At 37.7% G+C, this 22,703-nt stretch overlaps 2 protein-coding genes across 10 annotated transcripts in view; one reads left to right on the forward strand and one right to left on the reverse strand.

Moving 5' to 3' along the window:
• Positions 1-3,563, forward strand: part of LOC115211915 (chitinase-3-like protein 1) — a 34,093-nt gene extending 30,530 nt beyond the window's left edge. For both annotated transcript variants that reach the window (XM_036503045.1, XM_029780662.2), the window contains exons 10-11: positions 1,715-1,737; positions 3,234-3,563. In XM_036503045.1, the coding sequence (XP_036358938.1) occupies positions 1,715-1,737; positions 3,234-3,406 (196 nt within the window). In that variant the 3' untranslated portion in view covers positions 3,407-3,563. The remainder of the gene's footprint in view (positions 1-1,714; positions 1,738-3,233) is intronic.
• A 1,675-nt stretch (positions 3,564-5,238) lies between these two features.
• Positions 5,239-22,703, reverse strand: part of LOC115212258 (probable G-protein coupled receptor 156) — a 69,550-nt gene continuing 52,085 nt past the window's right edge. For 6 of the 8 annotated variants that reach the window (XM_036503049.1, XM_036503050.1, XM_036503048.1 and 3 more), the window contains 7 exons: positions 20,633-20,781; positions 18,995-19,130; positions 17,352-17,459; positions 15,714-15,836; positions 13,667-14,011; positions 9,299-9,454; positions 5,239-6,481 (listed from right to left, as the gene is read on the reverse strand). In XM_036503049.1, the coding sequence (XP_036358942.1) occupies positions 5,618-6,481; positions 9,299-9,454; positions 13,667-14,011; positions 15,714-15,836; positions 17,352-17,459; positions 18,995-19,130; positions 20,633-20,745 (1,845 nt within the window). In that variant the 5' untranslated portion in view covers positions 20,746-20,781 and the 3' untranslated portion in view covers positions 5,239-5,617. The remainder of the gene's footprint in view (positions 6,482-9,298; positions 9,455-13,666; positions 14,012-15,713; positions 15,837-17,351; positions 17,460-18,994; positions 19,131-20,632; positions 20,782-22,703) is intronic. The other 2 variants (XM_036503052.1, XM_036503053.1) reach the window with 2 other exon arrangements.

Consider the following 22,703-nt stretch of genomic DNA (forward strand, 5'->3'; position numbering starts at 1 on the left):
AAAATACAGCATTTATGAAACTTATTGTATTTTAACCCCAAATCAACTTTGATCAGCAGAACATATGAGCAGAAATAATTCTACCATAACCATTCCATACTTTAATGCATGATCTAAAGTACATTATCTGATGTGTACTTTATTAAAAATAGTAAAATGCCGTTTAAAGGACATGTGGCAGCAATTACAGCCAGATCGAGCGATCACATAGGTATTCCGTTTTGACTCATTGATAAATGTTTGATAATGTTGTCAATACGATTGGGAAGGAGTAAGGGGTTGTTGGAAATTATTGTCTATTACTGGTACTCCGTCGGTTACAACGATGAGGGTTCCAGTTGATCTGATTAACAGAACAGCCTGCTCGTGAAATTAACGTGCAATTGGTCGAGCGCTCCACAGACACACATGCCATTAACGTAGTTTTTAAGAAGATTCAATGCGACACAGAATTACGGGTACAAGCCAATTTTTGGAGCCGCGTGAAGTGAACCAACGTGAAATGAAGTGTCTTGCTCAAGGACACAACGCGCCGCCGGGAATCGAATCCACTACCTTACAATCGTGAGCTGATTATCATAACTACTAAGCCACGCTTCTTCACTGTTTGCCATCACATGAAATAATAGAAACAACAGCCACATTTCATTAAATTTTCCCATGTCCTTCTTAGTAAAGAACATATTGAAAAATGTAGTCTGGGGACCAATGCAACAAAAAAGAAATACGATGTTACTTGTCCCAAATGCAGGCAATCGTAAATCTGCTCAGTGAGGAATTACTTGATGTTAGACATACAAAAAATAACCGTAATAACAATATTGATTTAGATTTAGAAGTAACAAGGAAATCTCTCCTAGGTGACTGTACCTGCTAGAAATAGTGGCAAAATAGCTCTAATCACATTGTTTGCTTAAATAAGTTGGTAGTTATCGATACAGGTAATAATACGAACAAAAATGGGATGGTGACAGCTTGGACTCTTAATAAAAGGTCTACCTTGATCAGGCCTATACCAGGAGTAAAGCAACATATATGCATATTTTGAATTCTAAAACTGCTTGATTTGATCAATTAATAATTTCTTTTGTGTTGTATTAACGCCCTCACCATTACGCTGGGGGATTCTGAGAGCAGAGTGTAAGTTTCACCTCTAAATGAATAAATCAGATTAATATTCTAGAGGTCTCTTTCTGGACAATTATTTCAAGAGAAATAATCATTTCTTCATTATAGTTATCGGGATTGGAAACTTAAATATTAAATTAAGGAATCATAAGGAATAAGATGCATAGACTTCACCATTTTATAAATATTTATTATAAAGTTCTTAAATTTTTTTTTGGTCAGCATTAATCATGTCTAACACTATTTCATTCTTTTTAGAATTTTTTTTTTTTTAGAAATTGTAGCCTAGGATTTATTAATCAAGCATTTTATGAAACGCGACATTTCTTATAGGTGAAAAATAATTGCAGTTTAGAAGAAAAGAACATAAAGTGTGTTTTCCTCTTTTATTTTTCTTCGTTATAAAGCATTAGTAGATTTGCAATCGTGATAAAATCGAAAGTTCTTAGGTTCTACATACAGAAGCCGTTTTTCAAAGAATTCTACCTTATGATGGTGTCTTGAAGTAGTTAATAGTTTTGGTTCGTTTAACTGCAAACAAAATTCGACGTATTTTTAAAATCCTTTTCCGTTTTCTCTCTCACAGAATCCCAACTCAAACTACAATAAGTGAGTATTTTTTCTTACGTTACTTTCTTCACTAAACATTAACATTTAACTTTTTTATATATTAACAAGAGCTACAATATATTAGTAAAGTTAGTGTTTGATATAATGAACATCTGTCGAAATCGACCTAGAAAAATTTAGTAGGTAACAATAAAAGCATTATTAGTCACTGAGAATTATTTTAATTTAATCGGCAAGTATATTTTTCTTGATTATTTCTATTTAACCTTTTTATGTTAACACCAACTATTGATTCTACATACAGATAGCAACAGAAACATAATATGATTTGCCCCGTTTTCTTTTTGAATGATAAAACTCACGTAGATAAAAATTTCCTGGTCTTGATAAATAAGCATTTCCCATTTAACCATAGATACAGGGAAAGTTTTTATAGACGTGCAGCGGACTCGCGGTCGAGGGATCGCGGGTTCGAATCTCAGACTGAGTAATGTGTATGTTTATGAGCGAAACACCTAAGCCCCACGCGGCTCCGGCAGAAGGTAATGGCGAACTTCTGCTGACTCTTTCGCCACAACTTTCTCTCACTCTTTACTCCTGCATCTTGCAGCTCACCTGCTACGGACCGGCGTCCCATCCAGGTGGGGAACCTATACGCCAAGGAAACTGGGAAACCGGCCCTTATGAGTCAGGCGTGGCTCGAGAAGGAACAAACAATGATTGGTTAGGATAAATTTAGAGTTGGTGAAACGATAGCAGTTTAATGATATCTACAATGCTATTTTACTAATATTTAGCAGCGAAGTATCCTCATTGTTTACAAATGTCCACTGTATTATTAGTCGAATAAGAAATGTACAGGAGACTAATATCTGCTGTCCATGTAAAATTTCGAACCAACTGGAACAGCCCTATGTAGACACTCTACCTTCTAGAAATAACATCCTAATCTCCTTCAAATCACATCCTACCATTCTAAAACGGGTAGAACATTTACATTGGGTAGCATTGTCCCCGGTACATTCTTCGTTCTCAATGATTAAGTTCAGCAGAATAAGTTTTAGAGTAATATCCTAAATTTATTTAATTATGTTATTCTTTTTCAATCACTTAAGTACATCTATCCTCGTGTATCACAGATGTTTGGTTCCAAAATAAGAACGTGTTAAATGAATAAATGATAAATGAATAATAAAACGTGGAGAAAATAGATTTCATTCTGAGACCCAAAGTTGTCCTGGTTACTGTGTATAATCGCTGGAGGGCACCCTTGACTGACCTAACTATTGAATGTACTATGTTACCTCGTATCGGTGAGAAATGAATTAGTGATAAACGAGGATAGAAGTATATTTATTTTTGTTTCAGATATTTAAAGCTTCTATTTAAAATAATTTAAAATTAACCAGTAGAATTAATATTCTACTGGTTACTTTTAATCATTTGAAAACGATCATTTTACTCGTTACAGTAAAATATTATTTGCTTGCATCTTTGCAAACTTATGACTATTTTTATTTTGTTTAATTGCTTAGGTCCTGTAGATGTATGCAAAGGTAAATCTGGAAGTTATCCAGACCCAGTCTCATGTAAGAGCTTTTACATATGCACGAATGGAAAAGGGTTTATTGCCTTCTGTCCTCCTAATCAGTTATTCGATCATGTTTCAAATAGTTGTGTTGAATCATCTCGGGCCAAATGTTCATGAGTTTCTCCAAGAAGACCACGAATCAATCTTGGAAATTAATAAATTTGAGAGTTTTTATCAAGGATTACCCATAGCAGGAAATTTTATTTCCAGTCTGTTGGTAAAATATTGTATTTAATAAAATATAGTATTAAATTTTATGAATATTTAAAATGCATTAAGTTTACTTTGTTTAAACTTGATTAAAAATCATTTTGTATTATCTTAAAATGCTTTTGTTTTTCTTGCAATTTGCTGTTACTTGAGTTAGTATAAATAAGACTGGGGTGTAAGTGTCCAATATCCAAACTTTATATTCAACCAATACCACTGTGAAGTCAATGGTCAAAATTTTTTTGTTAAAGGATCCAGTTAACCTGGCTATAAATAGGCAAAACAGTTCACCTAATATATTGATGTAATAGCTCTGATGAATTAAAATTTCCCAGTATTTAAATTCTGTAATACTTCATGAGTGGAGGCGCGTGGCTTAGTGGTTAGGGTGTTGAACTCATGATCGTAAGGTTGTAGTTTCGATTCCTGGACCAGGCGATGCGTTGTGTTCTTGAGCAAAACACTTCATTTCACGTTACTCCAGTCCACTCAGCTGGCAAAAATGAGTAATCCTGCGACGGACCGGCGTCCCGTCCAGCTGGGGAACACATACGCCATTGAAACCGGGAAACCGGGCCCATGAACCTGGCTAGGCTTTAAAAAGGTGCATTTATTTTTTATTTAATACTTCATGAAGGTAAAGAATATAATTTTGTGGCCATTTGAAATAAAAAAAATTTAAGTGAAAAAATTGGTGGATTTTTTTCTCTTACTACTTGATAAATACTTATAAAGATTTTATCCTATTTTTAAATTATATATATATATATATATATATATATATATATATACATACATACACAGATATATATATATGCACATATATATATATACATATGTAAATATATATATATACATATATACATATATATACATATACACACACACACACATATATATATACATATATATATATATATATATGTGTGTGTATATATATATATATATATATAGAGAGAGAGAGAGAGAGGGAGAGAGAGAGAGAGAGAGAGAGAGAGAGAGAGAGGGTCTTCCATGCAGTTTTTGTCCATCATGTTCAGTCACAAGGCATTGTTGTCCCGCGGGTATTAGTAGAAGACCTATACTTATGGTCTTATGGTGCTGCATAGGAGGACCGAAACCATGTAGTTGCAAAGTTAGTTTCTTGTTTTAAACAAGAAATATTGGTAGAACATTCTCATCAAAAGTGTCGTAAAATACAAACATAACCACCTGACATGTTTATCTGGCATGGTTATTTACAGGTAGAGCAGTTAGTTCTTTATGTGTGAACGTTCAGTGAGAAAGGGAATATTTATGAACACTTGGCGCAGATGCAGCTGTGTGGTAAGCAGCTTCCTTCCCAACCACTTGGTTCCGGGTTCAGTCTCACTACGTGGCACCTTGGGCAAGTGTCTTCTACTATAACTTCGGGCCGACCAAATCCTTGTGAGTGGATTTGGTAGACGGAAACTGAAAGAAGCCCGTTATATATATATGTGTGTGTGTGTGTGTGTGTGTGTGTATTTGTTATTTGTGTCTGTGTTTATCCCTCATACCGTTGCTTGACAACCGATATTGGTGTTTACGTCCCCGTCACTTAGTGGTTCAGCAATAAGTGATTGATAGAATAAGTTCTAAGCTTACAAAGAATAATTCCTGGGATAGATTTGTTCGACTAAAGGTGGTGCTCCGGCATGGCCGCACTCAAATGACTGAAACATGCGAAAGAAAAGAATAAAAGAATAATTGATTCAAAATCCAAATTACAAGTTGTATTTGTACTCACAGTAATGGATACTCTTGCTTGTGTTACTAAACCTCTACGTGATAATCTGCAAAAGCTGGTATTTTCAGAAAAAGAAAATGTCCAGCTGACACGCACGTAACACACTTAATGTATACAAGCAGTAAGTAGAACAATAAAGATATGCAAGACTGTTTAAAAGATTTAACATGTAGCTCTTTACCCATGTTTTATTTCAATTCCAGTAATGGAGATTTATTTCTTTGTTAGAAACTCACTCCATTTTTATGGGGGGAAAGGTAAATAATTAATCAAAAACTGAGACTCACACAGACACAGTCATATATGATAAATACAGCAGGCAATGTATTTGACTTATAATTCTGGTTTAACTACACCATTATGTCGTGGTTATTCATTTCTTCAAGTGTATCTTTACTTTCGTCAAAGTATTTTGACGGACTTTGCGATGCTTGAATAGTATATACAGTTTTTTGCTTATCTTTTTTGCTTGTCTTACATTGCTTCTTTCGTTTCGTTCTGTGTCTAGGAATTTTACTATTTACAGCAGGGTATAATTTATCATTTGCAAGAGTAATAATATTTTCTGGTGATGTAGCACAGTCTTTTTTCACGTAATGTTTTTGTTGGTTAAATGTTAAAGTAGGTGTCCATGTGGGTATATAACTACTGACGTAAGAATACGTATCAGAATCATCAGAGAGGTCATATGATTGGGTTATTGACCCAGCAATATCGTTCTTTTGGAAAGGAATAGAGTCTTGTACCCATGAGTTTTCCGTATGAGATATATTCAGGTCTTTTGAGATGGAATCCTTCAGGGTAGAACTTAAATCGTGAGCTTGTGTGAGATCATTCGCAATAGAATCTCGCAAGTATGACAACTTTTTGCTCACTGGCGATACTTTATAAGAAGCTTGTCCATTTCTAAAGTTTGTGTCTTGACATTGTTCTTCCTTCGTCCACTTGTCTGTAATATCTCCAACTGAAGGTTGACGTATGAATATATCCAACATACCTCTAGGGAGCTCTTTGTTGTATTCGTTCAAGTTTTCTGCTGATTCAGTCCCTTCCTCTGTTGGAATATTGCCACTTATTTTATCATGACAACATCTTATTGAGGAAGAACTATCAATTTCACCGGAATGTTTGCCACCGTCTTCAGAGGAAATCTGCATCAGTTTTCCAGTCGCTGTTGCTAAATGTTGCTGCAAACTGTGAATCAGAAGTTCTTTCTAAAAATATAACAAGAGAAACTAATAAACAAAATTTTAGCTACACATTTATTGTCATTGACATAGTTATAGGAAAGTTAGCAATAGATAAGGTTAGTTGGGACACGATAAAATTTTAGCTTTGTACCTGTACGTGAAACAGATACCAAGCCAATGAGAGACACTCTACACGGTAGTACAGCTGCAAAGGTTCTACGGATATACTCTGCTGTCTTAAAGACGGAAAGGATGCATTCGATAATTGCAATCCTTAAAAAGGATAAAATAATCACTTTTCGAATCATAGACCTTCGGTAGTCATAGACCTTCTGTGATCATAGACCTATGACCTTCTCTGATCTTCTGTGGAAAGGTTGATCGGTAACTAAACAACTACAAAAAGCAACCATAATACCTATTTCTTTACTACCCACAAGTGGGTAAACACAGAGAGGAAAAACAAGGACAGACAAACGGATTAAGTCGATTATATCGACCCCAGGACGTAACTGGTACTTAATTTATCAACCTCGAAAGGATGAAAGGTAAAGTCGACGTCGGCAGAATTTGAACTCAGAATGTAACGGCAGACGAAATACGGCGACGCATTTCGTCCGGTGTGTTAACGTTTCTGCCAGCTCGCCTAACCCTAACCTTAACCATAATACCAACACAGAGACAGTAACTGAGTATTTATATTACATACCAGCATGGTGGGAAGAGTTGTGGTTGATAGGTATTGAAGTGAGTTGAACTTCATGGAGATACAATGAAGTGCATGTGAGCGAGTTCATCGGTGTATAGATTGATTATTGGAAAGGAAACAGATGGTGTTTTTAGGTGAAGGCAATTTGATTGTTAATCCCTGCTGGATTAGTAGTGATTAATCAGAAAGCAAAATGTGGCCAGCAATTTCGGGAGAAGGAGTAAGACGATTATATTGACCCCAATATTCAGTTGGTACTTATATTATTTTTTCGAGCTCGAATGTATGAAAGGCAAAGTCAACCTCGGCAGAATTTCAAATCAGAATGCGAAGCATTTCACCCGGCGTGCCAGCAATTCCGCTCGCTCGTCGCTGTGATGTAGTTTATAGTATTAGCAAGAGACTGGAATTAGACGTATACAGTACCATGAATAGTGACATGCAAGTAGGCGGAGCCGATGGGACAACTGAAAGTGATTACCTTGTGGATCTTGGAGAGGTAGTAGGTACGAAGATGATGGGAAAATATGATGTACAGACGATGTGTTCAATGGATATGTGAGGAAGTATTCTTATTCATGGTTCTGGCGTTGCTTTTCTCTTACCCCTATTTCGATATTCTATTATTAAGATGATAAGGAAAGCAATGTAACTGTAATAACGTGATGAGATAAAGATATGTGAAGATATATGGAAGAATCTACAGTGTTCCCCAGGAGAGAGGTCGAGGAATTGTTTGAGGTTGTGCTGCAAACCACAGATGCTTTTCTGATACATACAAGAGTTGAAACGGTCGGTCATATGGAAAGGCAAACTAGATTCGTGTTGCGTAGAGAGGTGATGTCCTGGATGAATGTATTGGCATTGTCTGGGGAACGAGATCAGGCATAGCATCCAGGTTTGGTGTGGTGAGGGGTGTTGAAGAAACTGTAGAACAGTCAGTCATATAATTTATGGTCTTCATAAGGTGGCGAGCTGGCAGAAACGTTAGCACGCCGGGCGAAATGTTTAGCGGTACTTCGTCTGCCGCTACGTTCTGAGTTCAAATTTCCACCGAGGTCGACTTTGCCTTTCATCCTTTCAGGATCGATAAATTAAGTACCAGTTACGCACTGGAGTCGATATAATCCACTTACTCCGTCTGTCTGTCCTTGTTTGTCTCCTCTGTGTTTAGCCCCTTCTGGGCAGTAAAGAAATAGGTATTTCGTTTGCCGCTACGTTCTGAGTTCAAATTCCGCCGAGGTCGACTTTGCCTTTCATCCTTTCGGGGTTGATTAAATAAGTACCAGTTACGCACTGGGGTCGATGTAATCGACTTAATCCGCTTATCTGTCCTTGTTTGTCCCCTCTGTGTGTAGCCCCACAAGGGGCTACACACAGAGGGCACAAATAGGTATTTCGGTGTCGATAAATTAAGTACCAGTTGCGTCCTGGAGTCGATCTAATCGACTGCACCCCAACTCACTTCTCCAAACATTTCGGGCTTTATACATAGAGTAGAAAAGAATTTATGGTCTTCATAGTCTGATTGCCATCAGAAGGTGATTAGGAAAGCTGTGAGAAGTGATGGGGTCGGATTTGAAAAGACTGATGATCCAGATATGGAAGTAAGGTGGTGTGATGCTAGTGAGGGTGAAGGGTAATTTGTTAGTGAGCAATAAAAATGGAGATATCCGGAAAGTTAACAGGTGCTAAGTATGATACATGTTAGTTCTAGAACAAGTGGGAGAAGTACTTCGAAGAATATCATCAATTGTATAAAATGATAAACCTGGAGCTTCTTCTATACCGGAAAAGCTGGTCGGTTGAAAGTTGATCGTTTGGGGGAAGGAGGCGTTGGACATCTTACACAATAAACATAATCCCAAAGGCCTGTATCTTCAATTCTGTGTGGGAATCTGTGTGTGTGTGTGTGTGTGTGTGTGTGGTGTACCGTTGTGTGTGTGCCTTTTGTAATTCCCCCTACACCTTTTGACAACCAGTGTTGGTTTGTTTACGTCTCCATCACTTAGCAGTCCGGCAAAAGATATCAATAGAATAGGTACCAGACATGGCCACAGTCCAATGACCAAACCAAGGATAAAAGAGATAAATAAATAAAAAAACAAAAGGTAGATCAATGAAATACTAACTGCTTGCATGGATCTTTTCAGGGCCGAGTTTTCTACAACTAAATGACACAGTTCTTCATAATTAGGTTCTCTTTTGCAATATGTTAAACGCTTAACAGCGGTAACAGCAGCTGGGGAGTCTAATTTGTCGCTTTTATTTTTTCTCCACAATAAAATCTGAAAACATTAAAAACATTTAGAAATACAAATTGAAATTCAGTCTGACAAGGTTACTGCTTCGAATGTGATAATATATGACCCCGTAGATATTCTATGGTTTAATTAAAAACAACTGTTAAGTATCGACGATTAATGTGACAGGTGCGCGCACATATACGAACACCCTCACTCTCTCACACACACGCAGCTAATTGAGTGTGTGTGTGTGTGGAGCCAGTAGTGTTTGTATGTATGAGTGGTTATATATACCATTAGCGTCAATTTGAATCACTTTTTTCCTACGCACTTTATTTTTCTCACTTTATTTTTCTGTCGCATTCGAGAAGTGTACAACTGTCGAGCGAATCTGTAATGAAGATAGTTCCACCGACCTTCCTGAATAGGGAGGAGCGAGCCTGTTTCCTCTCGGTAGTTGCTATGGCGAAAGAAGTAGTGTGGAAGACGAGAGTAAAAGGAATTGCAACAGGCATGTTTATCTCCAGTCTCGAGCTAATCGACTTTTTCGTTTTCCACATGAAACGGAAAATAAGGCTGGAGAAGAAATGCCTGTCGCAAAGTGTGTTTCGTAAAAGATGGAAGTTTATAGCAAGCATGTTGCGAGTGAAAGAACCTGTTTAATCAAGAATGTGAAAAAGGAGAAAGCAAAGTCTTCAGTGTGAGTATGTGGTTTGTGGGGTCAACCACGTCCTCCGCTTCATTTTTTGTTATTCACTCATTATCATTTAATTGTATATATTTTAATTGTTTGTTTATTCATGTTTCGTCTCATTCGATACCCTGACCCAGCGTTTGTTTTGTCCCCTCTTTTTCTCAACTTTATGGTGAATAAAGAAATACTCTCTCTCGACGTTTCTCTTTCTCTTTGTCTTTTTCGGCGTCTCTCTCTCTTTCTCAGTGTCTCTATCCCTCTCTCTCTCTCTCTCTCTCTCTCTCTCTCTCTCTCTCTCTCTCTCTCTCTCTCTTTCTCGGAAGCTGTCCTTGAAAGGGAGGGCGGAGGTTGCAGAAGTGTTTATCGCCTCTGTAATCACTTACCGCCTAACCGTAGTGCCTTGCCCCGATTCGTGGCTGAACAAACTGGAACGCATGCTCTTTCGCTTTTTGTGGAGGGGCAGCAGACCTCTTGTAAGGTGCTCTATTTGCTGCCAAAAGCCGCTGGAGGGTGGGTTAGGGATGCCGTGGCTAAAAATGCGCAGACATGCGCTCAGGCTTAGGCACCTCTGGATTTACCTGGACGGTGAGCAGGTGTGGTCTCCGTTTGTCAAGCTGTTATTTCCACAGTTCACATCGTTTAACGAACTGAACCCATGAATCAAGTGTAGACCGAGGTTGGGCATGTAGCATGCAGAGTGCTATCAGGCACTCGTGCTTCTCTCCCAGTCGGGCAACGCCGGTGGCGGGGGTACTACCTCGTTCTTCTATAGAGGGTTAGTAGAGTTTAAGTGAGACGACGTCCTAGGAGAAACTCTGGGCTTCGACGAAAATCAACTGGCCAGCCTGTTCCAAAGAACATTCGGTCCGGGGCCTATGATAATTACCAAAAGTCCCTGGCCTGGCAATGTTACAGAGGAGCTTTACCGGTTCGAGATAAGCTCTTTAGACATGGGTGTGCACCTTCGCCGGTTTGTGCAAGATGTAAGAGGGACAGGGAAACTGTCCTGCACGCGATTGTGCAATGCCCGAAGGTGACTGAACTCTGGGCTTATGTCGAACACTTGCTGTCGCATTCGAGAAGTGTACAATTGTCGAGCGAATCTGTAATTAAGATAGTTCCGCCGACCTTCCTGAATAGGGAGGAGCGAGCCTGTTTTCTTTCGGTAGTTGCTATGGCGAAAGAAGTAGTGTGGAAGACGAGAGTAAGAGGAATTGCAACAGGCATGTTTATCTCCAGTCTCGAGCTAATCGACTTTTACGTTTTCCACATGAAACGGAAAATAAGGCTGGAGAAGAAATGCCTGTCGCAAAGTGTGTTTCGTAAAAGATGGAAGTCTATAGCAAGTATGTTGCGAGTGAAAGAACCTGTTTAATCGAGAATGTCAAAAAGGAGAAAGCAAAGTCTTCAGTGTGAGTATGTGGTTTGTGGGGTCAACCACGTCCTCCGCTTCATTTTTTGTTATTCACTCATTATCATTTAATTGTATATATTTTAATTGTTTGTTTATTCATATGTTTCGTCTCATTCGATACCCTGACCCCAACGTTTGTTTTGTCCCCTCTTTTTCTCAACCTTATGGTGAATAAAGAAATACTCTCTCTCTTTCTCGGCATCTCTCTCTCTTTCTCAGCGTCTCTATCACTCTCTCTCTCTTTCTCGACATCTCTCTCTCTTTCTCAGCATCTCTCTCCCTTTCTCGGCGTCTCTCTCTCGCTCTCTCTCTCTCTCTCTCTCTTTCTTATAATGTGACTGATAGTTGGATGTCAAATATACGAGTGACAGAGTAAGATGATTAAATATTTTACTGATGACGAATTGGATGCTGTTTACATGATTTATGACAAAATGATTGATGGTAGGATGCCTGATATAGAAGGAGTGATAGATTGTAGGATCGATGAATATTGTTTTATTGACTATTGATCTGATTATGATTAGGTGATGTAGGTATTACGAATGATGGCAAAGGAACTGATAGAATAGAATGGCGGTATGCATAGATAACGAATGATAAGATCGCCAATAAGATTGATTGGTGAGTGGTCTATTATTTGACGTTTTATCTGTTTAATTGTCAAATATTACATGATCTAATATTTGTTAGTCGACTTTATATGATGGTTTAATATTTGCTAATTAAGTATTTTGTGGGTGAATAGTATCTTGTGGTCTAATAATTACGTCTCAACTCTTTGCTGCTTTAATCTTTAGCCATCCGTTGACTGACTGTTGATGCTTTTACTATCATTATGAGTATTCTGATTTTAGAATTTGTATACTCTGTCTCTGCAAAAGACGATAACAGGATTGGCGCAAGGAAGATCATCAAATTAAACACTGTATCATAAAATTAGTAAAAGCATTTGAAAGAGCCTTAGATCACAATACCGAAGTGTATAACATTTATTATGTCTTAAGTGTATATATTAATTGAAATCAAAATCAAATTCCATGACTGGCATCCGTGCTAGCGGGGTGCAAAGAGCACCATACAAGTGTGATCGTTGACAGAGCAGCTAACCGGCCTCCGTGCCAGTGGCACATAAAAGGCACCATTCGAATATGATCGTTACCAGCGTCGCCTTACTGGAACTTGTGCCCGTGCTAGTAGGGTGCCAAGAGCACCATCCGAGCGTGATCGTTGCCAGAGCAGCCAACTGGCTTCCGTGCCGGTGGCACATAAAAGGGCACCATTCGAGCGGGATCGTTACCAACGTCGCCTCACTGGCACCCGTGCCGGTGGCATGTGTAAAAAGATTCGAGCGAGGTCATTACCAGTACCGCCTGACTGGCCCCCGAGCCGGTGGCACGTAAAAAGCACCCACTACACTCTCGGAGTGGTTGGTGTTAAGAAGGGCATCCAACTGTAGAAACTCTGCCAGATCAGATTGGAGCCTGGTGCAGCCATCTGGTTCGCCAGCCCTCAGTCAAAATCGTCCAACCCATGCTAACATTAAAAGCGGACGTTAAACGATGATGATGAGGAGGAGGATTCTAGCCTGGTTAGCTTTAGCACAGATCAGTAAATGTTTTGTTTACTGATTTATATATCTGAACAAGTCAGAGACTGACTGAGAGTATTAAGGGCCCTCGGGCATAACTGTTTACCGGGCCCCTTTGAATGTGTGTTTTAGTAGAGTGAACATGTAGAGTGCAGGCCCCTCAGAGCTCCGGGGGCCCTCAGGCAGTGCCCGATTTACCGACGGCTCAGTTCGCCTTTGGAACAAGTATTCTCAGCTTGGCTCAGATCGTCTGGGGTTTTCGTCAAATGAGGTTGAAACATCGTGCCAGGTGATTCTTTGGCATTTTCATTTTGAAATACATCTCTAAGATGAATTACTACAATTAGTACCATTCCACATTTGTATATACGTTATAAATGTACACACCTCAGTACTTTTAACGAAGGTTACTTCAGTTAATTTTTTATTCCTATTCATTATTTTGTTTTATTTTCTAACTGATTTGTCTGTCATACTGATCTTCCCGTCATGATAAAAAGTGTTTTTAAATAAAATTTAATATCAGTTCGTGAAATGTAACGAAGAAGGACTCACCTTAGGTATGAATATAGCAGATTGAGTAAATAAAGCAAATAGCCAAATTATGACTGTAAGACCAGAATTCACCACAACAGGCTTTTCTCGAAACAGGTGCCAAAGAGCAATGCTACTGCTGCACAAGATGAAGACCGTCAGAATTATCAGTATCATAGGTTTAGCATCGTCCATTGAAGGTAAAGTAATGTTACGAATTTGCCAAGCTACATATAAGCCGAATGACAAAACGCTTCCTTTATAGATAAACAATAATGACATCCATATGTATTCGAACTCACAACAACATCTGGGTACATTGATGACGCTGGATGCATTCATGTTAGATCTGGATGTTAAGTTTTCCTGTAAGTATAGGAGTATCACAGAACAATTTTACTCAAAATTGTTCGGTTAAAGAGCGGTTGAGTTATTTCTCGTAATGTTGATAAATTTAATGATTATTTGGCAATTAGATAAAAGAGAAACATTTATTGGAAAATTTAATAAAATAGAATAGAATGCTTATTTGACAATTTAAATATAGAAAAACTATTATTTGGTAATTTAAGTAAAAATGATTTTTAATCAAAGAGAAATACAACTGTAACTGTAGACTATATTGCGAATTTATTCATCTGTATAATATAATATACACATAACGCACACACACACACACACCGACACACACACACACACACACACACACACACACACACACACACTATAAGAGCGAAGTATTGGAAGCATCAAAATTGGCGTCAATAGATTAGATTAAGAAAGTAGATATACTTTCATGTACCTCGAGGTTATATTGTATTTAATAAGACCATAAAATTATCATAATACTTTTTCTGGCTTAATCAGAGAAAAGTGCCGCTCTTATAGCAAAGCAATGAAGCTGAATGCTCTAGTTAACTCTAGTTAACTAAAACAAAGACAGATATCTGAGCTGACAACTATAGTTACATAAAATCATTTTTTAATAGAAATCATCGTAACATGTTAACTGGAGCCAGATGAAATTAACTTCGCGTCATATACGAACTCAGGGCTAATCGCTTGTTATTTTATATGTACTCTAACAAGCTTTTTTCTTTGCAAATAAGAATTTACTCGACAGCCATTGAAGCTGATACTTAATTCTATATACTGGATTCTCCCTGATATCAGTAAACTATGGAATTTTGGCAGCCGCCTTTATATCTTAGGAATATGAAAAGTACCACACATTAGAAGTAGGTTTCTACTTGGCAATAAAGGGCCCTCTGTGGTTGCTCGGCTTACGAGAAATAGCAGCCAAATATCTCCCCCCCCTCTCTTTCTCTCTCTCTCAGCCGTCGTAAAGAAAAGACAAAATGGGCGATGTAGACCTTGGCATACAAAATAACAAGATGTTCGCGACTGGAATATCATTGACCCTCGGTTTGTTTTTTTAGAGCTTATATGAGAATAAAAGTAACTTCAAGAGCATTGAGTTCCCAGAGTTAAACTTGCGATACAGTCTCAGTTTTCAATTGTTGTTATATATCTTGTTTTCTAAATCGGGAATGGGAAGAATGCCATGTAATCTCATATCTATAAACATTATAAATCTAGGATCTTTTTCAGTTTGAACGGCAGTTTTTTCTAGCGGTGTCATATGAAATTGTCACCCATAATTATGACCCTAGTATCGATCTGTTACATTTCAATCTGTTTTAAGGTTAGGGTTAGTTAGGATTAGGGTTTGGGTTAGGGGTGAGGGGAAGGGTATCTTTTTTTCTTCAGAAATGTAAATAAACCCAATCTGTTTCTTAAACGAGGGACATATGCATACGGCACAGAATGTTTTCACCTCAATGGACGTCATTGATTGGTTGAAATTGCAGAAATTGAAGAAAAAAACAACAAATATCTTACAAACTATAGAATTTTCTCAATAAAGCCAAGAGAAAAAGATGTTTTATAAACACATTCTACCAGTATACGAAGTTTAAAAGTGTTTAGTTACGTAGAAATTATTTTTAAAAACTGCCGGTCAAACCGGAAAGATCCGAAATCTAATAAACATATAAATCTCACTTACTTTGGTAATTATTGGAATAAATCGATGCTTTAATGGATCCAGAGCTTGCCAGAACGTCATAAAAATCATGTCTACTGATAGATTTGCTCCAATGAATATAAACAACCGCAAATCTTTAATAACCTGTCAAATCACATGTGCAAAATTAAATCAAATTTTACTGAAATTTCAATCATTATTATTATCATTATTATTATTATTATCATCATCATTATTATTATTATCAGTAGTAGTAGTAGTAGTAGTAGTAGTAGTGGTGGTGGTGGTGGTGGTGGTGGTGCGGCTAAGTTTTCTTTAAAATTTGTTGTTTCATTAGTTGGTTTAGTAGACATTAGCTATGGAGGAAAAAATCCAAAATTATTATTTAATGCGGCCAATATTAGTCGAATCAACTTCTAGTTGATGGTATTTCTGGCGGGCCGTTTCTATTTAATAACTCAACTGAATAATCCTTCATTATTTCTTTCTCTGCGACGTTAATGCTATCAACACGTCTATATGATATAGTATTTCTTGGCATAAGATGAAGATGTCATTGTTTGTTGGTTTCAAAACATGTGTGAAAAGTCTGGCTGCATCCGAAAAAATATATATTATGAAACAAAAATAAACACAAAATTTATTACACGAATCTGTTACCACCACGACAGTCAACTATTTAACGCTGAACACGAGTTTGATGTTGAATACATCCACGAATTTTCTGCTCAGATAGCTCTTCCCAAGACTGCAAGACGGCTTCGTGCAATTCATGCCACGTTGTAGGGTTTTTCAGTTCAACTTTATCGACCAAAGTTAACAATGATTCTGCTAATTCCACGTGTAAACATATGCTGAATGAAACTCACTGAATAAATCTTAATTAACTGTGTTGTCAATTGTATGCACCTGACATATGCTAACGTGTATGCAGCCAGACTTTTCACACAGAGGATACAGTTTAAGAGTTATTGTTATGATTATCTATCTTTGAGATGACAGACTTACAATTTACGTTTCAACAACAACTATCGGCGGTGTATTTTTCGTTTGTCACTGTTATTTATGACATCTTTCGTGCGTTTGTACTGGTTTTAAGGTTTTAGGGTTATGGTTAAGGTTTAGGATTAGGGTTAGGGTTTTAGAGTTAGGGTTAGGGTTTTAGAGTTAGGGTTAGGGTTAGGGTTGTCATAAATAACAGTGGCAAACGAAATATACACCGCTGGAAGTTCTTGTTGAGAAACAACAGCAGTAATTTTATTCAGCTGAATACACGCCATTGATTGGTTGAAATTACCGAAATAGGACAACTTTAACGTTAAATAACTTCGTAGATATAAGTTTTTCTCAAAAATGCTAAGAGTAAAAGATGTTTTATATGACACACTCTACCTGTGTCCAAAGTTTGAAAGTGTTTAGTTACCAAGGATTATTTTTTAAATCTGTAGGTCAAAAGGTAAAGATCCAAAAATCTTTGAATAACGGATAGCCTATACCTGGAAAAAGGTATAATTGTCACAGCTGGAATGTGCTTAAACACTGTACTGCTCAATCAATGCTGACCTGGAACTAAGCCACAATTACCCACTGCGCTGACACCCAGAAAGCCATTGGATGAAAATGTAGAGATGTGTGTGTGTGTGTGTGGTTATTACTTACCACCCTCTTGAAAGCTGCTTTCTTGAAGATTTGGTTGACACGCCAACATTTCGCCAAAATTGGCACCAAAATCAGTGTAAAAGAACAAACCAGAAACCAAGCACGTATCTGAAATGGAAGGCAGAGCTAAATGAGGAAAAAACTGTCTCGAATATGAGATCAAGTGAATGGAAATTATTTTGTTATTTACGTGTTGGTTCTCGAGCTCAAAACCTACTGCAAATGTGGCTATAGCACCTACTTACTGCAAGAGAACTGCTAGGAGTTTTAAGAAAAGACGACAGACATAGGTAAAATGCATGTGCAAAGGGCCCCAAATAAATGCATAAATAAATATGAATTTAATTCGACCAAAACCAGTGAAAAAAACATGTAAAGAATGTGGACCGCATCACCTTTCGTTTTTTGTTTTTTTTTTTACAGAATTCCCCATTTTCGTGTTTGTCTCCACCATCACCACTTGACAGCCGGTGTTGGTGTGTTTATGTCCCTGTAACTTAGCGGTTCGGCAAAAGACACCGATAGAATAAGTACTAGGCTTTAAAACAAAATAAGTCGTGGGGTCAAGTTCTTTGATTAAAACCCTTTAAGGTGGTGTTCCAGCATGGCCGCGGTGAAATGACTGAAACAAATAAAAGATTAAAAGAGTGTGTGCGTGTGTGTGTATGTGTGTGTGTGTGTTAGCACTATCTCCGTCAACGTAAATTAAACTTGATCAAATATTCATCAAATACTTTTTTACTTTCTAATTTCACTGTTGTTAAATGCTTTTTTTTAATTTTCAGGAAAATTTCAATAAAACATTTGCATTTTCCATTTCCCAAGAGACATAAGCGTGTTTTTCACGCATTCAAGCCATTAAAAGTTTTCATGTTATACATCATCTGTACGTTCTATTTGGTCACATGATACAATGCGTCGTCTGCCGTTCTATTTGGTCACATGATAAAGTATGTCGTCTGCTCGCTGTATTTGCTCCTCCTTGGTTAAAATACATCGCAGCTTCCTTGAATTTTGAAGGAATTTCTTCCAACCACTGACCTGAGAGTAACTATGTACCACTTTGGAAAATTTTTCTAAGAGACCCTGAAAGTTTATATTATTATTTTTTTTTTCGTAGGAGTGGCTGTGCTGTAAGTAGCTTACTTACGAACCACATGGTTCCGGGTTCAGTCCCACTGCATAGCACCTTGAGCAAGTGTCTTCTACTATAGCCTCGGGCCGACCAAAGCCTTGTGAGTGGATTTGGTAGATGGAAACTGAAAGAAGCCCGTCGTATGACATGCTTTCATGACATGAAAGTATATGTGCATGAATGAGAAATAGGAAGAGAGCGACTGAGAGATAAGGGGGGAGACAGACAGACAATCACACACACAGAGAAAGGCACAAAGACAGACAGGCACACAGGCAGACAGGCATACACAGACAGATGCACACACACACACACACACAGGCTAACAGATACAGACAGACAGACACACAGAGAAAGGCACAAAGACAGACAGGTACACAGGCAGACAAGCACACAGACAGACAGTCACACAGGCTGACCGATACACAGACAGACAGAGATTCAGAAATAGAGGCAGGTCAATGAAAGCTCAGTAAGAGTTCTGATAATAACAGCAACAATAGTTTACCTGGCATAGCAATGTTGCTGCAAAGCTGTGATATTGAGTATAGACTTGGAGACCATAAATGAGACAACAGCTATTTGATAGCATACTTCCAGTGCAAGTCACTGCATTCAGATGTGGGCTTGACATTTTGATTAATCTATATGTGAGTTAAAAAAAGAGTCATGTAATTAGAAAGGAAAGGAAGCTAAAGAAGAAGAAGAAGAAGAAGAAGAAGAAGAAGAAGAAGAAGAAGAAGAAGAAGAAGAAGAAGAAGAAGAGAAGAAGAAAGAAAATAGAGAAATGGTGATTCAACATTAGACATTGTTTCTTTCCAGAAGGGTTTTAAATCAGAAATTATTTGTTTGGGGTGATTGTGTGGTAAATAGCTTCCTTACCAACCACATAGTCCCGGGTTCAGTTCCACTGCGTGGTACCTTGGGCAAGTGTCTTCTACTATAGCTTCAGGCCAACCAAAGCCTTGTGAGTGGATTTGGTAGACGGAAGCTGAAAGAAGCCCGTTGTATATATGTGTATATATGTGTGTGTGTATATATATATATATATATATATATATATATATATATATATATATAGATGAGTGTATTTTTACCTTGTTAACAATTAACACGGAAAATATAAATAAATAGTTACCAGGGCAGCAAAAATATTTTATTACACCGGCGTTAACTCCATTTTTTTTATTCATATATATATATATATATATATATATATATGTATATGTATATGTATATGTATATATATATGTATATATATGTCTGCTCAGAAATCAAGCAAACTTCAAGAATAATAGTTAAGGTGCTGGCATAGCCATGTAGTTAAGCAGTTAGCTTCACAAACACAAGCGTCTGGGTTTGATCCTATTATGTTGTACCTTGGTAAAGTGTCTTCTACTGGGATGTGTAAGGTTTAGTTAACAGAAACTATACTGAAGCTCATCATATATATGCATGTGTATATGTGTAGTTGTGCTGAAGTATTCTGGTGTAGAACAGTACATCAAGTTGTAGCTCAGTCTACCAAAGGAGATCAAATTCATCTATTTGATAAACAAGGATCAATAAAGTTGAAAGAAGTACATGGGTGGGTGTGATCCATTGAAATTATCTTGTTGTTGTTGTTAAGCAACAAGACTGGTAAGGATGATTAGGTGATGGTCTAGGGCTTAGGGGCGAGAGACCCCAGACCTTGGAGAAAAAAAAAAACTTTGGTCATCATGTTGTAGTTGAGGGCTCTTCGTTGACACCCGACACCACTGGGTGGTGGCCCTCGAAGTCGTTGGAAATGGAAATCTCCAGGTCCAAATTCTTGAACGGCTTGAAATTCTCTTGAAAGCAATGTCTCAGCATTTTGCATTGTGATAGACTTAATCCATCACCCAGTTTAACATCTCCACCTGGCTCTAAAGTGTCTTTTCATGAGTCCTTTCTGTTACAAGAATTTGAACAGGGTCTCCAATTTGAGGATAACTTCCATGCTTCTTAACTTCCAGTTATCATTCCCACCACTACCACCACCACCATCAAAATCATCAACCATGATAATTGTTCTTTCGCCACTCAGTCAGTCATGATAAATATAAAACCTGATGAATGAAATTGACAACAAAAATTAAAAGCATAAAAAGAGAAAATAATTTACCTGTGTTTTCTATAAAAGATATTGAAAGCCAAGAAGTGTATAGACACAATGGTACCCGTGGTGGCCAGAAAGATTGAGAGCCAAAATAGTTCCTGAGTTAAAGGTTTGTCCATTTTATTTCAAACATCCATTGAGTGTGTTCCACTTCGCTACAAGACAAAAAAAAAACTAAATCAAGAAATTTATAGAATGTGATTTATTAATATTATCGCTACTGCTATTATTATTACTACTCTTCATAGGCTGTTACTGACAACCAATCAGTATCCTCGTTAGCAGCTGCAGTGCCGTTTTCATTATCATCACCATCATAGTCGTTGTCATCATCTTCATCAACATCAACATCATCGTTGTCATGGTCAGCATCTCTAACAACACAATCTGCACAATCATTACTGACATTAATATTGATTTCTAACAGACACAACACAGCTTGTCAAATTTTGTACAGGTTTGAAATTGATCCCAGTAATTCACTGGTACTTTATTTTATCGATCAGCAGAATAGTGAAAGATTATGTTGACCTTGGGGGATTTGAACCTAAAACATACTAAGCTGTAACTAAATACCATAAGGTGCTTTGTCTGACACTCTAATGATTCTGCCAAACAACCATCCCTAACTATCATCAATATCACTGATCCACAAGGCAGCAAGTTAGCCGAACCATAAGCAAACTCAGCAAAATGCTTAATGGCATTTTGTCTGTCTATACATTCTGAGTTCAAATTCTACCAAGGTCGACTTTGCCTTTCATCCTTTCAGGGTTGATGAAAATAAGTATCAGTTGAGCACTGGGGTCGATGTAATTCACTAACCCCTCGCTTGATATTGCTGGCCTCATGCCAAAATTTGAAACCAATATTACTGGTCCACTATATTACTATCATCAGACCAGCATTACCAAAATTAATGTCAGCTAGAAGTCACCTCTGTCTTCGACAAAAACCAGTAACAATAATAACAAAGCCTGCAGTTTTTCATGGGAAGGAGTTAGCTCCAAGGACTTGAATGGTACTTAATTTTATTGACCCTAGATGAAAGCAAAGTTGACCTCAATTAGATCTGAACTCAGAATATCAAGAGCCAGAACTAATATGGCAAGTTTTTTTTCCAACACTTAAGCAATTTTATCAGCTCACTGTCTTAACAATAATGATTACTGCAGTAGCAACAACAATATCAAGCACTTAGGACATGTAAGAGAGAGGCAACATACTCTGATTGCCACACCACAGACTACACAACAAGTCTTCGTTCATACGTAGATCACATAATATTTCACAATGAAAATAAACCTCATACACCATGCATTCACTATCTCTTACAAACCACAAATTAGTTTTCTTCTATCTCACTTACAAACCACAAAACAGTTTTCATTATGACATTACAGGTCTCATAACGTCTTCATTTCTATTCTATAAACCACCCAACATAACTTTGCTATCACACTGCAGGCCAGACATGTCTTCACTCCCACACAACACTTCACAAAGCATGCCTTCACTCCTGTACTTCGCACCACATAATATCTTCATACTACACCACACATCACACATATCTTAACTACCTCACAACAAGCCACACATCTTCACTCTGCACTATACACCGCACAATATGCCTTCTCTCTGAACTACATGCTTCACAACATGGTTTCACTATCACACTACATGTCACACAATAGCTCCATGATTTTCAGTGTCTTAGTCAAAAAAAGGACATGGTTCCTTGTCCACTTCGAACACTTCCAAAATTAGTAGGAGGAAAGTACTGAGACTTTAGTTTCAATACTTAAGGCAACCACAGACCAGACAGTGGTATTAAATAGGGAAGGGACGGATTAAAAGTAGCACATTTCACATTGCACATGTCCTCATTAACATACTACAACTTATATGATGTTCTCCATTCCACACTACATCCCATGCAGCATATCTTCACTGCCATATTATTTGCTACAGTGCTACACAATCTTCTACCACATTAAACACTTACACATGTTCTCAATAGGTGCAGGAGTGGCTGTGTGGTAAGTAGCTTGCTTACCAACCTCATGGTCCCGTGTTC

The sequence above is a fragment of the Octopus sinensis genome, linkage group LG5, assembly GCF_006345805.1.
Source record: "Octopus sinensis linkage group LG5, ASM634580v1, whole genome shotgun sequence".
NCBI lineage: Eukaryota > Metazoa > Mollusca > Cephalopoda > Octopoda > Octopodidae > Octopus > Octopus sinensis.